Source organism: Eleutherodactylus coqui, chromosome 1 (genome assembly GCF_035609145.1).
Source record: "Eleutherodactylus coqui strain aEleCoq1 chromosome 1, aEleCoq1.hap1, whole genome shotgun sequence".
Taxonomy (NCBI): domain Eukaryota; kingdom Metazoa; phylum Chordata; class Amphibia; order Anura; family Eleutherodactylidae; genus Eleutherodactylus; species Eleutherodactylus coqui.
Genome location: NC_089837.1, coordinates 439724487 through 439738649, shown reverse-complemented (window position 1 = coordinate 439738649; position 14163 = coordinate 439724487). Strand labels below are relative to the sequence as shown.

The 14163-nt window shown below is 47.3% G+C and overlaps 1 protein-coding gene across 3 annotated transcripts in view; it reads right to left on the bottom strand.

The window, feature by feature from the left end:
• Nucleotides 1–14163, bottom strand: part of STOML3 (stomatin like 3) — an 84031-nt gene that overhangs the window by 52742 nt on the left and 17126 nt on the right. For 2 of the 3 annotated variants that reach the window (XM_066582509.1, XM_066582516.1), the window contains 2 exons: nucleotides 7327–7461; nucleotides 3703–4815 (listed from right to left, as the gene is read on the bottom strand). In XM_066582509.1, coding sequence (XP_066438606.1) covers nucleotides 4627–4815; nucleotides 7327–7461 — 324 coding nt within the window. In that variant the 3' untranslated portion in view covers nucleotides 3703–4626. Of the gene's footprint in view, nucleotides 1–3702; nucleotides 4816–7326; nucleotides 7462–14163 lie in introns of those variants that run through there. The other variant, XM_066582523.1, reaches the window with a different exon arrangement.

Sequence of the window (14163 nt, the reverse complement as noted above, 5' to 3'; positions counted from 1 at the left end):
ATAGATTTTTTTATTATAAAAACATTTTAAAAGTTTTAAAAAAAAAACCTTTGCACAGTCATCACATTAAAAAAAGTAAGAATTGATATCATTACATTCATAAAGGTCACTAATGATATTTATTAAAATATCGCATTATTAATGTTGCACGGTTAACTCCATCAGAAGAAAAACACGCAATAACAAAATGGCGCTTTCTAGGTCACCCCGTCTCCAAAAAAATTTGAATAGAAAGTGATCAAAAGGTTATACTAAATTGGAACCAATACAAACAACAGGTCACCCTGCAAAAAAATGAGCCCTCACACAGTCCCATAGAATGGAAAAATAAAATTATGTAGGTCAAAATATGGCAACTAGAGATGAGCGAACGTACTCGTTTAGGGCGATTTCGCAATCGAGCACCGCTTTTTTCGAGTAACTGACTACTCGGGCGAAAAGATTCGGAGGGCGCCAGGGGGTGCGGGGGGTTGCAGAGGGGAGTGGGGGGAGAGAGAGAGAGCTCCCGCCTGTTCCCCACTGCTACCCACCGCTCTACCACGCCGCCCCCTGGCGCCCCCCGAATCTTTTCGCCCGAGAAGTCAGTTACTCGAAAAAAGCGGTGCTCGATTGCGAAATCGCCCTAAACGAGTACGTTCGCTCATCTCTAATGGCAACAGAAAGCTTTTTTTTTTTAAAGTTTACTTTTTAAAAAAATACTACATATAGAAACGATATAAATTCGGTATCACTGTACAGATAGCCCCCAACTTGCGAACGTTCGAGTTATGAACTTCCCAAGATGCGAACAATCTGTCCTGCACAGTATGATGTAATGCTATGGCATTACATGATTCTGTGCAGGGACCGAACAGGCTTTTATCAAGCCTGTCTGGTCAGATCGCAGGACGCTGTGTGGTTGCTAAGCAGCCGGGGGCCTTCTGAAAGTCCCTAGGGCTGCCTATGCAGAGAGCCTATCAAGCCGTGCGCTTGATAGGCACTCTGCATAGGCAGCACTGGGGCCTTTAAGAAGGCCCCTGGCTGCCTAGCAACCGCACAGCGTCCTGCGATCTTATCACGGGACCCCTGAACGTCGGGTGCAGGCTGTTTCTTACAGCCAGCACCTGGCGGTAGCAGTTCCAACGAGCCGCACCGCTCGTCGTAACTGTTAACGCTTTAAATACCGCTGTCTATTCTGAGTTCTCTGTAGTTTTTATTGGTACCATTTTGGGGTACATACGGCTTTTTTGATCACTTTTATTGCGTTTTGAGGGAGGCAAAATGCAAAAAATTTTGCCTCAGTTTTTTAGCGTATTTTTTTTAAGCTTTCTGCCGTGCAGGATAAAATAGCGTGTTCAATTTATTGTACACGTCATTACGGACGCGTCGATACCAAATATATGGGATTTTTTTTATGCTAATATGAGAAAAAGCATAAAAAAACAGTTTTTTTAACATTTTTTTTAACATTTTTAATTTTTGTACTTTATTTTGCTCTTCTTTTTACACCATCTCTATCCCTCTGAGGGACTTACACTGCAGCACTAATGATCGCTATGATAAGGCATGGCAGGACTTCTCTCCTGCCATGCCTTATTCCTTATTATAGCGATCTTAGACAATGGAAATACAGGACGCCGGTATCTGACGTCCTGTTGCCATAGCAACCAGCCGGGCTCTCGCGATGTTATTGCAAGAGCCGGCTGAAGTCACAGAGGGAAGGGGTTAACAGCTGGGGGGGGGGGGGTGCATCTCCAATGCCCCCCGCTGTCGCAGCGGGAGGCCAGCTACTAGTGATAGCCGGCTCCCGCTGCGGGATAGTGCGAGATCTGCTATGATCTCGCGCTATCCCTATGACGTAAGGGTACGTCATTTTGCGGGAAGTACCCCGCTCCCATGACATACCCTTACGTCATGGGGAGGGAAGGGGTTAAAGGGGTATTCCAGGTCTTCACTATTGATGGCCTATCCATAGGATAGACCATCAATAGTTGATTGGTGGGGATCCACCAATCAGCTGATCATCAGTGGTCAGGGCCAGAAGCGAAATCAATGGTAGTGAAGTCTTCTATTACACTTCCGCTTCTGACCACATTGAGAAGCCAGAAGTGCAAAAGGAGGCATCAGCTCCTAATGATTTCAATGGGAGTGAAGCTGGCTATTACACTTCCGACCCTGACAGCACACTGAACGATCTGCTGATTGACTAGGATCCCGAGCAGTATGACTTATCCTGAGGATAGAAGGAAGACATAACATCATATATACTCCTTCTATTGCTCTAGATTGGATCTATGGATTCTGGCTCCAGGTAACTTTGCATCAGTTGCCCCACTTTTAAAGTGTTCTGGGTTGTGCTGCTGGCACTTAATTATCCTGAGGATAGGTCACCAGTAGTAAAAGTGCTGAAATACCTCTTTAAGTAATGGTTTGGCTTATAGTTTATTTTTTTAATAATTTTTTCTTTGTTAAAACTTTTTAAAGGAATTAACAGATTTAGGGCGAGCACCCACTGGCGTTTGCGTTTCCCGCGGGGAAAAAACGCAGCGTTTTCGCCGCGTGTCCCGCGTTTTTTTCCGCGGCGTTTTTCGCTGCGTTTTCGCGGCGTTTTCGCGGCTTTGCCATTAATTTCCATGGAGAAAAATAAGGACACATATGCAACTGACAGTTCCTATGTTAAAAACGCAAACGCAATGCAAAAAAAAACGCCAGTGGACAGGAACACATGTTATCTCTATGCCTGTGCAGGAAAAACGCAAAACGCAAAACGCAAAACGCAGGTAAAAAAACGCCAGTGGGTGCTCGCCCTTAAAGGGTAATAACCCGAGTCCTAGACAAAAACTCAATAGACAAATCTCAGAAGCTAACTAACTGAGAGAACATGCACACTATCCATGTATATACATGCATACACACATACATGCATACACAGCAATGAACATCACAGAATCAATGAACAATAAGTATAAACTATAAAACATAAAACATTCACCAGCACTAAATAGGATATAAATAAAAAAGGCGAGAGGAAGGGTTGAACAGATTTAAATTATATATTGTGTTATTCCATGTAGGATACAAACTTGGTACCGGCAAGGTATCCTTCACTAATGCAATTATGGCTTGATACGGTCAAAGCTAATACTGGCATGGATATCACACAACTGAAGGAAGCAGTGCAAAACTGAAAAAACAGGGAGGGTCGTGAATGACTAAATGGCTTACAACAACAATAGTCAATTATGAGGGGTTTTAGCAAGATATTCCATCCAGGGTGTCCAGGAGTTAAATAATATTCTCAGGCATGAAAACTAGTACAAAAGTTTGAGTTGTTTAGTAGAGATGAGCGAGCGTACTCGCTAAGGCAAATTACTTGAGCGAGTATTGGCATTTTCGAGTACATGCCCGCTTGTCTCAAAACATTTGGGGGCCGCCGGGGAGGAACAGGGGGGAGGAGATCTCTCTCTCCCCCCCGCTCACTCCCGCAACTCACCACTACCCCCGCCAGCCCCAGAAATCTTTAGAGACGAGCGGGCAGGTACTCGCATAGGACACTACTCGCTCTAGTAATTTGCCTTAGCGAGTACGCTCGCTCATCTCTATTGTTTAGCAATCAAACAAAACTTCCACTTTTTGCACTACTTCTCATACCCATTACATTTTTACATAGGTCATGGATTACAATTCATACCTTACCTACACACATAAATAAGCAGACACAGGTTGAAGTGAGGTTAAAAGAAGCCCCAGACTCTTTATTAAAAGTTTAATTTTAACCATTATAAAACTTCAGTAACTATATGATACATTTATTCAAAATCCAAATAATCCATTATGTTAGCCATAAGCGCAAGACTGTACAAAATTATGTATTGTCCCAGAATGCTGAGGGATTAAACCTCTTACTAAAAAAGAGACCATGACCTCTCAACCCATCATATGCAAATTATTAAGGACCAGCAGCATATGTACTACCGAAGCAGAAGACTGTGCAGCTGCTATGAGGCCCATGAATAGAGGGGGCCCAGCAATGTTTGATCCCACCATGGAAAGGGTGTTCAAGGGAAAACAAATATTAAACACTTCTGTCTTGGGTACCAAAATCCAACACCTTTATAAGGGGCCTATTTTGAACTTTGCTATGGGCACCCCTCTCTTCTACGTATGCTACCATTAATACCCAACATCAAATGGAACGGTGGCTGGACAACTTCTTCTGGACCTTAATGGGATTGTGTCGGTGAACTGACCCATATTCTGACACATTCCCAAGTCTTAAATCTAACCAGTGGTCATATGACCACCGTGCTTCCCAATTTTGGGCCACCTAGTAACCACCCCTGGTGATCCATGTCATTAGGCACATCAGTGGCCCAATGACATCCCATCACCAGGGGACAATAAAATCTTCTCTACAGAAGGGCGGAAAAAAAACACCAAAAAAAAATTAACCCTTTTTCAGAAGAAGGATGAAAAGGGGGTGCAGGGATGATTGCAATCCCATGTAGACCCTTCGTTATTTACATATGTAGTATACATGCATGAATATGAATACCAAACTTTTCAGAAGCATCCTCTATGTACAGTAAATTCCATATAAATCATATATATATATAAATCTGAAATGCTCTAGAGCCATGAGGCTAATCATTTCTTAATAATGCCTTGCAGTAAGTCAATGGGAATGGGGAATACAATGGTGGAATTGTTCTCTGTTGCAATGGTGTTCAAAGTTTGCAGGTAACGAAGTTGTAGAGCTGCAGGGGATTCACAAATTACAATGGAGGCTTCTTTCAGTGCTCGAGAGGCATTCATCTCACCTTCAGCTGCTACAATCTATAATGGTAGACATGAAGGTTATTTTACATTGCTCACTATGGTCACTAATATTTTCTTGACTTATTGGTTAAGTTGCTCTGCAGTCATAATTTATTAGAACAGATCAAGGACAAAAAAAAAGTTTTACACAGTTTGTGTGCAAAGTCCTTGAGATACAAACCTGAGATTTCTAGCTTCCACAAGGCTTCCATTTGACTCTCTTGTGTAACATCATTATTTAAAGAGGTTGTGCCATGATTGGCCGTTATTCCCCCTCTACATTAAACTTTGGAAAACTTTCATAGGAGTTGGCATCTAAATGCTGGGACTTCCACCAACCCAAAGAATGGGGCTCCAGCATGTCTTGTAGTTAGGGCAGTGACCATGGTTGAAATTAATTTCTTATCCACAGGAAAATTAATAACTTTAGGATTGGTTAGGGTCTGAGAACCAAGACCCCCACCAATCCTGAGAATTGGACTGCAGTGCTTCTTGAAGTGAGGGTAGCGACAGTCACACATACACACTACCACTCCATTAATTTCAGTGGGATCGCCAGAGACAGCCAACTTCAAGCAATCAACGTTTTTTAACGGTTTCCTTGAAATGAATGGAGCAGCAGTGAACATGTGCAACTGCTGCTGCCCTTATTTCAGGAAGCGCTTGAGCCCCATTCTCAAGTTTGGTGGGGTCACAGCAGTCAGATCCTTACCTATCAGAAAGTTATCTCCTATCCTGTGCATAAAGGATAATGTTTAATCATAGCACATTACTCAAGATCCTCATGAATCCTGAAGAACCCCATTGACTGATAATGGAGCGAGTCAGATTTCCATTGGGGTACCAATATTTTTTAAGGCAAAAATAGTGCTGTAGAGTGTGTTATTCTTGCCATCAAAAATATTGGAACCCTGACTAAAATCTAAAAAAGCCAGTGTGAACAGAGCCTAGAAATATTCACCATTACTTCATTGCTCACAAGACATGATAACTAGGGATGAGCGAGCACGCTCGGTAAGGTCAGTTACTCGAGCGAGCATCGCTCTTCTCGAGTAAGTGCCTTCTTGTCCGAGCGTGCTCGGGGGTAGGGGGGAGAGAGAGATCTCTTTCACTCTTTCCCCCGCTCCCCTTCGCTCTCCCCCGCCCCCCCCCCCCCCGAGCACGCTCGGACGAGAAGGTAGTTACTCAAGAAGAGCGATACTCGCTCGAGTAACTGGCCTTACCGAGCATGCTTGCTCATCTCTAATGATAACCCCTTTCTCTTAAATGTATTGGGCATCTTTTTCTTGGGATATATGTACATCCATACCTATCCAACATTGGACAATTCTAAGCTCCACCCCTGTTCAGACCAGGAATGCCCATGAAACCACCTAATCACATCTGGGCGTATTTGCATAATTTCCCCTTTGAGGTCTATTACAGAGGACACTCCAGTGCAAGACATCACAGTTGGGAGATATTACATGCATACCTACACAACAACATTGTGGAACACTTATATGAGGTGCAACATCATTCTTTGTGAGGATGTCATTAAATATAGTCATACAATACACCTGTCACCATATTTTCAGCCTCTTTACTCTCTAACCTGGATGATCTAGGTAGTTAAAGTAGTTTTCCCACTAAAGACATTTGTCCTAATACACAGGAGAATGGTGCAACTGAATGCCCCATGTGAAAGGAGGTGTGATGCACATGCTTGATCACTGCTCTATTCACTTCTATAGGACCCAGAGAGATCGATGTGCTTGGCTATCTCCCTCTATTCCATACAATTGAATGGAGGGTCTGGTTGTGCATGGGCACTGCCACTCCATTCACTTGATGCATTTTCATGTGTGCTGATCTGAGGCTCACTGGGGGTCTCAGTGGTCAGAACCCCATCAGTCAATTATTTCAATGCCCTTAAACAGGTTTCGTGGTTACATTTTGACATAATACCCGTCTAACGTGCACCCTGAGATATAGTACTTATAATATACATTCTGTCTCAATAATCTGTTATTGTTGAGTTACTCCGCCACGATTTAATACTCCCACATTTTGTTTCTTTCACTGAAGCGTTATCGATGATGTCCTTAGATGAGGTTGGTCAGATCTTCTGAAGCTCTGCTCCAAGTGAAAGCTTGCAACACAGGTGCCAATGTCTATGCAGTTACAATGTGCCACGAGCCAACGCCTGCATCACAGTCTGTCGCTGAGAACGGAGCTAGAGAAAATCCCGGCATCCTCCTCTGAAGATGTCATCAAAAACATACCGGAGTTATGGCCAGAAGCAATGTACTCCAAAGAGAATAACATGCAGAAAAAACACTATGTGCGAGAATTGGATGACATGAATGGGCGGCGTAACTCAACAATAACAGGTTATAGGGGTGTTATGTTCAAAATGTAAAAGGATAATCCCTTTAATATTAAAACCCCTTTAAAGAATGAAATACAGGTCCAGTAGATGTGAGATGACCTACGCAAAAGTATAGAGTAGGAATGACTTGAGTTCCTTTAGTAGGTCTTTACAGTTACCTTGGCTCTGGCCTCTCGTACAGCTTCCGCCTCCGCAGCCATGGCTCTCTGCATCTGCACAGGAAGGCGCACGTCCCTCATCTCTACACGCTCTACATTCACTCCCCATTGATGTGTAGCATTATCCAGGATTGACTAGAACACATGAAGAAAGGAAAAACATTATCAGTCTGCAAGTGGTACAGACTAATCAGGAAAGGCACACTGGCCTGGGCGAAGGGAAGTACAACCCGTTTATGTCATACTTTTACTTATTAGATCTACTATACAGGTTTACTTAGCCTACAGGTTGGTTTTGGTGTCCTGATATTTGCCCTCTTCACAAACCAGGTGATCTTTCTTTGCCAATTACATGCAAGGGAAGCAGTGAAATAGATTCCCTCCAACCACTGCTGCTTATATGAACGTAGAAGGCAGACAAAGGCATTATATGGTGATCACGTTTTCTGAGCATGCTCACATCACCTAAATATACTTAGTGTATACCAGTGGTTTACTATTGATGACCTGTCCTCAGGATAGCTCATCAATAGTTGTTCGGTGGCGGTCCACTAATCGGAATCCCTGCCGATCAGCTGATAGCTGGGCCCGCTGTCAATTCGAACAGCGCTGGAAGCACATAGCACTGTCTGTATTGCAGCAAGCCTAGTTGGTACTGCAGACAAAGCACCCATTGAATTTAATGCAATACCAACTGGGTCACTGCAATGTTGAAAGCGCTATCTGCTTCCAGCGCTGTCCACACTGACAGCGGACCCAGCGAACCACATACATGCTTGTTGGGGATCCAGAGCGGTGTACTCCCCTAATCAACTATTGATGATCTATAAAGAGGTCATCAAAAGAGATGAGCGAGCGTACTCGTCCGAGCTTGATGCTCGTTCGAGCATTAGGGTGTTCGAGATGCTCGTTACTCGAGACGAGCACCACGCGGCACTCGACTCCATTACATTTCCCTCCCTGAGAAATTTGCGCCCTTTTCTGGCCAATAGAAACACAGGGAAGGCATTACAACTTCCTTCTGTGACGTTCCAGCCCTATCCCACCCCCCTGCAGTGAGTGGCTGGCGAGATCAAGTGACCCCCGAGTATTTAAATCTACCCCGCCCGCGGCTCGCCACAGACACACGCTAAGAGAGATCAGGGACAGTGCTGCTGATGCTGCTGCTGCTATAGGGACAGTGTTAGCGTCTTCAAGAACCACAACGGCCCTTCTTAGGGCCACAGCTCACCTAGTGCATTACTGTAGTGGCTGCTGTGAGCAGTTTTGCACAATTTTTTTTTTTATGTATATCGGGCGTGCAGGCTGTAGCGTTCTCAGGCTGCAGTCTGTACTTGAGTATAGGGGCAGTATTGGTCAGGCAGGGACAGTGGTAGTGTAGAATCCTGTCTACATGTACCCCAACGGTTCTTCTTAGGGCAACCTGCGACCGTGTGCATTTAACTCCGTGGTTGCTGGGAGTTGTAGTAGCTGTAGTGGCTGCTGTGAGCACTTTTGCACAAATTTTTTTTATGTATATCGGGCGTGCAGGCTGTAGCGTTCTCAGGTTGCAGTCTGTACTTGAGTATAGGAGCAGTATTGGTCAGGCAGGGACAGTGGTAGTGTAGAATCCTGTCTACAAGAGCCCCAATGGTTCTTCTTACGGCAACCTGCGACCGTGTGCATTTAACTCCGTGGTTGCTGGGAGTTGTAGTACCTCTGTATTGCACAGCCTAGCCTGTGTGCAGCCTTCATTTAAACATTTTTCTGTCCGCACTTTGCGTCGCCTCAGTTCACTCTGCCTCCAAGTGTACGCCAAGAAACCACACATTTTCTACAACGCTCTGTTATACGTGTGCTGTCTCAGAAGTTCACGGTCTGCCCGACGCCCATAGATTGAAAGTGCAATACACACTGCCTCAGCCTGCATTGCAGAGTAAAATAAGGAGATTTTTTTAAAAATTCCTTTTTACGGCTAACGCTTACCCAGTGCATTTGCCTGCGTGGCCTGTGGGACTTCACGTCCATCCAAACTGCATAGTTCACAGCCTAGCCTGCATGCAGCCTTCCTTATAATTTATCCCTGGCTTCATTTAGCGATATATTACTGCTGGCAGCCACCAACTGCGCGGCAATAATTCACAAACATTTTTACACCGCTCTGTCTCTGCTCGATTCTTAATCCAGCATGCTGAGGGGTAGGGGTAGGGGCAGAGGACGTGGACGCGGTCGCGGTCGAGGACGCAGAGTCCCAAGTGAGGGTGCGGGCAGACGAGCGCATAAACGGCGCGTTTTTGCGACCAAACGTATATACGTGACCATCTGAGGCAATAATTTCGAATGTATTCATTCACATGGGCGATTTTACGGCGCGTAAAAACGGCAATTCGAAAAAAACGGAACATATGCGACCGAAATACGCGCCAACGCATATTCGATGGCCGAAAAGACCATTTGCAAAGTAGGAACAAACGAAAATACGCTTTCTAGCTCTGGTCGTGATCGGTGAAAAACGATCGCTCGGGCGATTATACGTTGCACTCGTGCGAACGTAAATACGCCTACGCTCGTCTGCCCGCACCCTCAGGGTGTGGGCATAGGACGAGTTCCTGGTCCAGGTAAATCGCAGCCGGCTGCTGCGGGAGTAGGAGAGAGGACAGTTTCTGGGGTCCCCAGCTTCATATCGCAATTTTTGGGTCCACGTCGTAGACCTTTATTAAAAAATGAGCAGTGTGAGCAGGTCCTGTCGTGGATGGCAGAAAGTGCATCCAGCAATCTATCGACCACCGAGTCTTCTACGCCGTCCACTGCTGCAACTCTGAATCCTCTGGCTGCTGCTCCTCCTTCCTCCCAGCCTCCTCACTCCATGAAAATGACACATTCTGAGGAGCAGGCAGACTCCCAGGAACTGTTCTCGGGCCCCTGCCCAGATTGGGCAGCAATGGTTCCTCTCCCACCGGAGGAGTTTGTCGTGAACGATGCCCAACCTTTGGAAAGTTCCCGGGGTTTGGGGGATGAGGCTGGGGACTTCCGGTTACTGTCTCAAGAGCTTTCAGTGGGTGAGGAGGACGATGACGATGAGACACAGTTGTCTATCAGTGAGGTAGTAGTGAGGGCAGTAAGTCCGAGGGAGGAGCGCACAGAGGATTCGGAGGAAGGGCCGCTGGACGATGAGGTGACTGACCCCACCTGGTGTGATAAGCCAACTGAGGACAGGTCTTCAGAGGGGGAGGCAAGTGCAGCCGCAGGACAGGTTGGAAGAGGCAGTGGGGTGGCCAGGGGTAGAGGCAGGGCAAGAGCGAATAATCCACCAGCTGTTTCCCAAAGCACCCCCTCGCGTCAAGCCACCGTGCAGAGGCCAAGGTGCTCTAAGGTGTGGCAGTTTTTCACTGAGATGGCGGACGACCGACGAACAGTGGTGTGCAACCTTTGTCGTGCCAAGATCAGCCGGGGAGCCACCCCCACCAGCCTCACCACCACCAGCATGCGCAGGCATATGATGGCCAAGTACCCCACAAGGTGGGACGAAGGCCGTTCACCGCATCCAGCTTGCGCCAATGCCTCTCCCCCTGGGCCCCAACCTGCCACTGAGATCCAACCCCCCTCTCAGGACACAGGCATGACTGTCTCCTGGCCTGGACCCACACCCTCACCTCCGCTGTCCTCGGCCCCATCCAGCAATGTCTCTCAATGCAGCGTCCAGCTGTCGCTAAGAGAATCGTTGGAGCGAAAGCGCAAATACGCCGCCACGCACCCGCACGCTCAAGCTTTAAATGTCCACATAGCCAAATTGATCTGCCTGGAGATGCTCCCCTACAGGCTTGTGGAAACTGAGGCGTTCAAAAACATGATGGCGGCTGCAGCCCCACACTACTCTGTCCCCAGTCGCCAATATTTTTCATGGTGTGTCATCCCAGCCCTGCACGACCACATCTCACGCAACATCGTACGCGCCCTCACCAACTCGGTTACTGCCAAGGTCCACTTAACAACGGACACGTGGACAAGCACAGGCGGCCAGGGCCACTATATCTCCCTGACGGCACATTGGGTGAATTTAGTGGAGGCTGGGACCGAGTCAGAGCCTGGGACCGCTCATGTACTACCCACCCCCAGAATTGCGGGCCCCAGATCGGTGCTGGTATCTGCAGCGGTGTATGCCACCTCCACTAAACCTTCCTCCTCCTCCAATGCAACCTCTACCTCGCAATCAAGACTTGTCACCAGCAGCACGTCGCCAGCAGTCGGTGTCACGCGGCGCGGCAGCACAGCGGTGGACAAGCGTCAGCAGGCCGTGCTGAAACTACTCAGCTTAGGAGAGAAGAGGCACATGGCCCACGAACTGTTGCACGGTCTGACAGAGCAGACCGACCGCTGGCTTTCGCTTCACATGTTGTCCCGGCTGTATGAGCAGCGTAGAGCTATAGTGGAATACCAACTCCAACATGGGCGGCGAAGTGGGAGTCAGCCTCCTCAATTCTTTACAGAGGAGTGGGCCTGGATGGCAGATATCTGCCAGGTCCTTGGAAACTTTGAGGAGTCCACCCTCATGGTGAGCGGTGATGCTGCAATCATTAGCGTCACCATTCCCCTGCTATGCCAGTTGAGAAGTTCCCTGCAAAGCATGAAGGCTGATGCTTTGCGGGCGGAAACGGAGGCGGGGGAAGACAGTATGTCGCTGGATAGTCAGAGCACCCTCATGTCTATATCTCAGCGCGTGGAGGAGGAGGAGGAGGAGGGGGAGGAGCCTGAGGAGGAAGAGACAGCTGGGCCCACTGCAGAGGGTGCCCATTCAGCTTGCCTCTCATCCATTCAGCGTGTATGGGCTGAGGAGGAGGATACTCAAAGTGATCTTCCTAGTGAGAACAGCCATATGTTGCGTACAGGTACCCAGGCACACATGGCTGACTTTATGTTAGCATGCCTTTCTCGTGACCCTCGTGTTAGATGCATTCTGGCCACTACGGATTACTGGGTGTACACACTGCTTGAACCACGGTATAAGGAGAACCTTTCCACTCTCATTCCCGAAGAGGAAAGGGGTTTAAGAGTGATGCAATACCACAGGGCCCTGGTGGACAAACTGATGGTAAACTTCCCATCTGACAGCGCTAGTGGCAGAAGGCACAGTTCCGAGGGCCACGTAGAAGGGGAGGCGCGGAGATCAGGCAGCATGTTCAGCGCAGGCAGGGGAACACTCTCCAAGGCCTTTGCCAGCTTTATGGCTCCCCAGCAAGACTGTCTCACACCTCCCCAGTCCAGGCTGAGTCGGAGGGAGCACTGTAAGAAGATGGTGAGGGAGTACGTAGCCGATCGTTCCACCGTCCTCCGTGACGCCTCTGCTCCGTACAACTACTGGGTGTCAAAGCTGGACACGTGGCCCGAACTCGCGCTGTATGCCCTGGAGGTGTTGGTGTGCCCTACGGCTAGCGTCTTATCAGAGAGGGTGTTTAGTGCAGCTGGGGGAATCATCACGGACAAGCGTACCCGCCTGTCAACTGACAGCGCTGACAGGCTTACACTCATAAAGATGAACAAAGCCTGGATTTCCCCAGACTTCTCTTCTCCACCAGCAGACAGCAGCGCTACCTAAAGAACTTTGTCAATCTGTGTATGATATTCGTCCTCCTCCTCCTGAAACCTCTCGTGATCACCGCAAATGGGCAAATTTTCTGTGGGCCAAAAGGCTCATATAACTTTTCTAAATAATATTTATCTGTTTCAATTCTCATTAAAGCATTGAAACTTCCACCTGAACCACTTGTTTTTTAGACTGGGCTGCCTCCAGGCCTAGTTAAAAATTAAGCCACAGTACGCTAAGCGATTAATGGGTTTCACCTGCCCTCTGGGTTGGGCTTGGGCAATTTTTCTGGGGTACATTTGTACTGTCGGTACACCAATTTTTCGGGCCCTCGCCTACAATGTAATCCAAGTAATTTTTATGGGCTTCGCCTGCACTCATGGTACACCACTGTGTCTGGGTTTGGCCTACACTTGTGCTACAGAAATGTAACTCTGTTCTGCCTACCTATACTTCTGCCACTGTAACGCTTGAGGGGTCTGATTAGACTTCTGCAACAGAAATGTTACTTCGGTCTGCCGATACTTCTGCTCCTGAAATTTTACCTTGGTTGGTGTATACTGCTACTACTGTAACTCAACTAATACTGGGCTCTGCCCATAATGCTTCAACGGAAATGTTACTGGGGCATGTCTATACTGCTATAACAGAAATGTAACAAATAGTGGGCTCTGCCCATACTGCTTCTACGTAAATATTACTGGGGCCTGTCTATACTGCTACTACTGAAATGTTACAAATACTGTGCTCTCCCTACACTGCTGCCAGGGAAATGTTTATCTGCTGCTTTGCCCATACTGCTTTGACGAAAATGTTACTGGGGCCTGTCTATACTGCTACTACTAAAATGTTACAAATGCTGTGCTCTCCCTACACTGCTGCCAGGGAAATGTGAATCTGCTGCTTTGCCCATACTGCTTCTACGTTAATGTTACTGGGGTCTGTCTGCACTGCTGCCAATGAAATGTTACTGGGGTCTGTCTGCACTGCTGCCAATGAAATGTGACTGGGGTCTGTCTGCACTGCTGGAACTGAAATGTTACAGGGGTCTGTCTATACTGTTACTACTGAAATATTACTGGGGCCTGTCCCTAATGCTGCCAATGAAATGTTACTGGGGTCTGCCTGCACTGCTGCCAATGAAATGTCACTGGGGTCTGTCTGCACTGCTGCCCATGAAATGTCACTGGGGTCTGTCTGCACTTCTGGAACTGAAATGTTACTGGGTCTGTCTACACTGCTGCCAATGAAATGTCACTGGGGTCTGTCTGCACTGC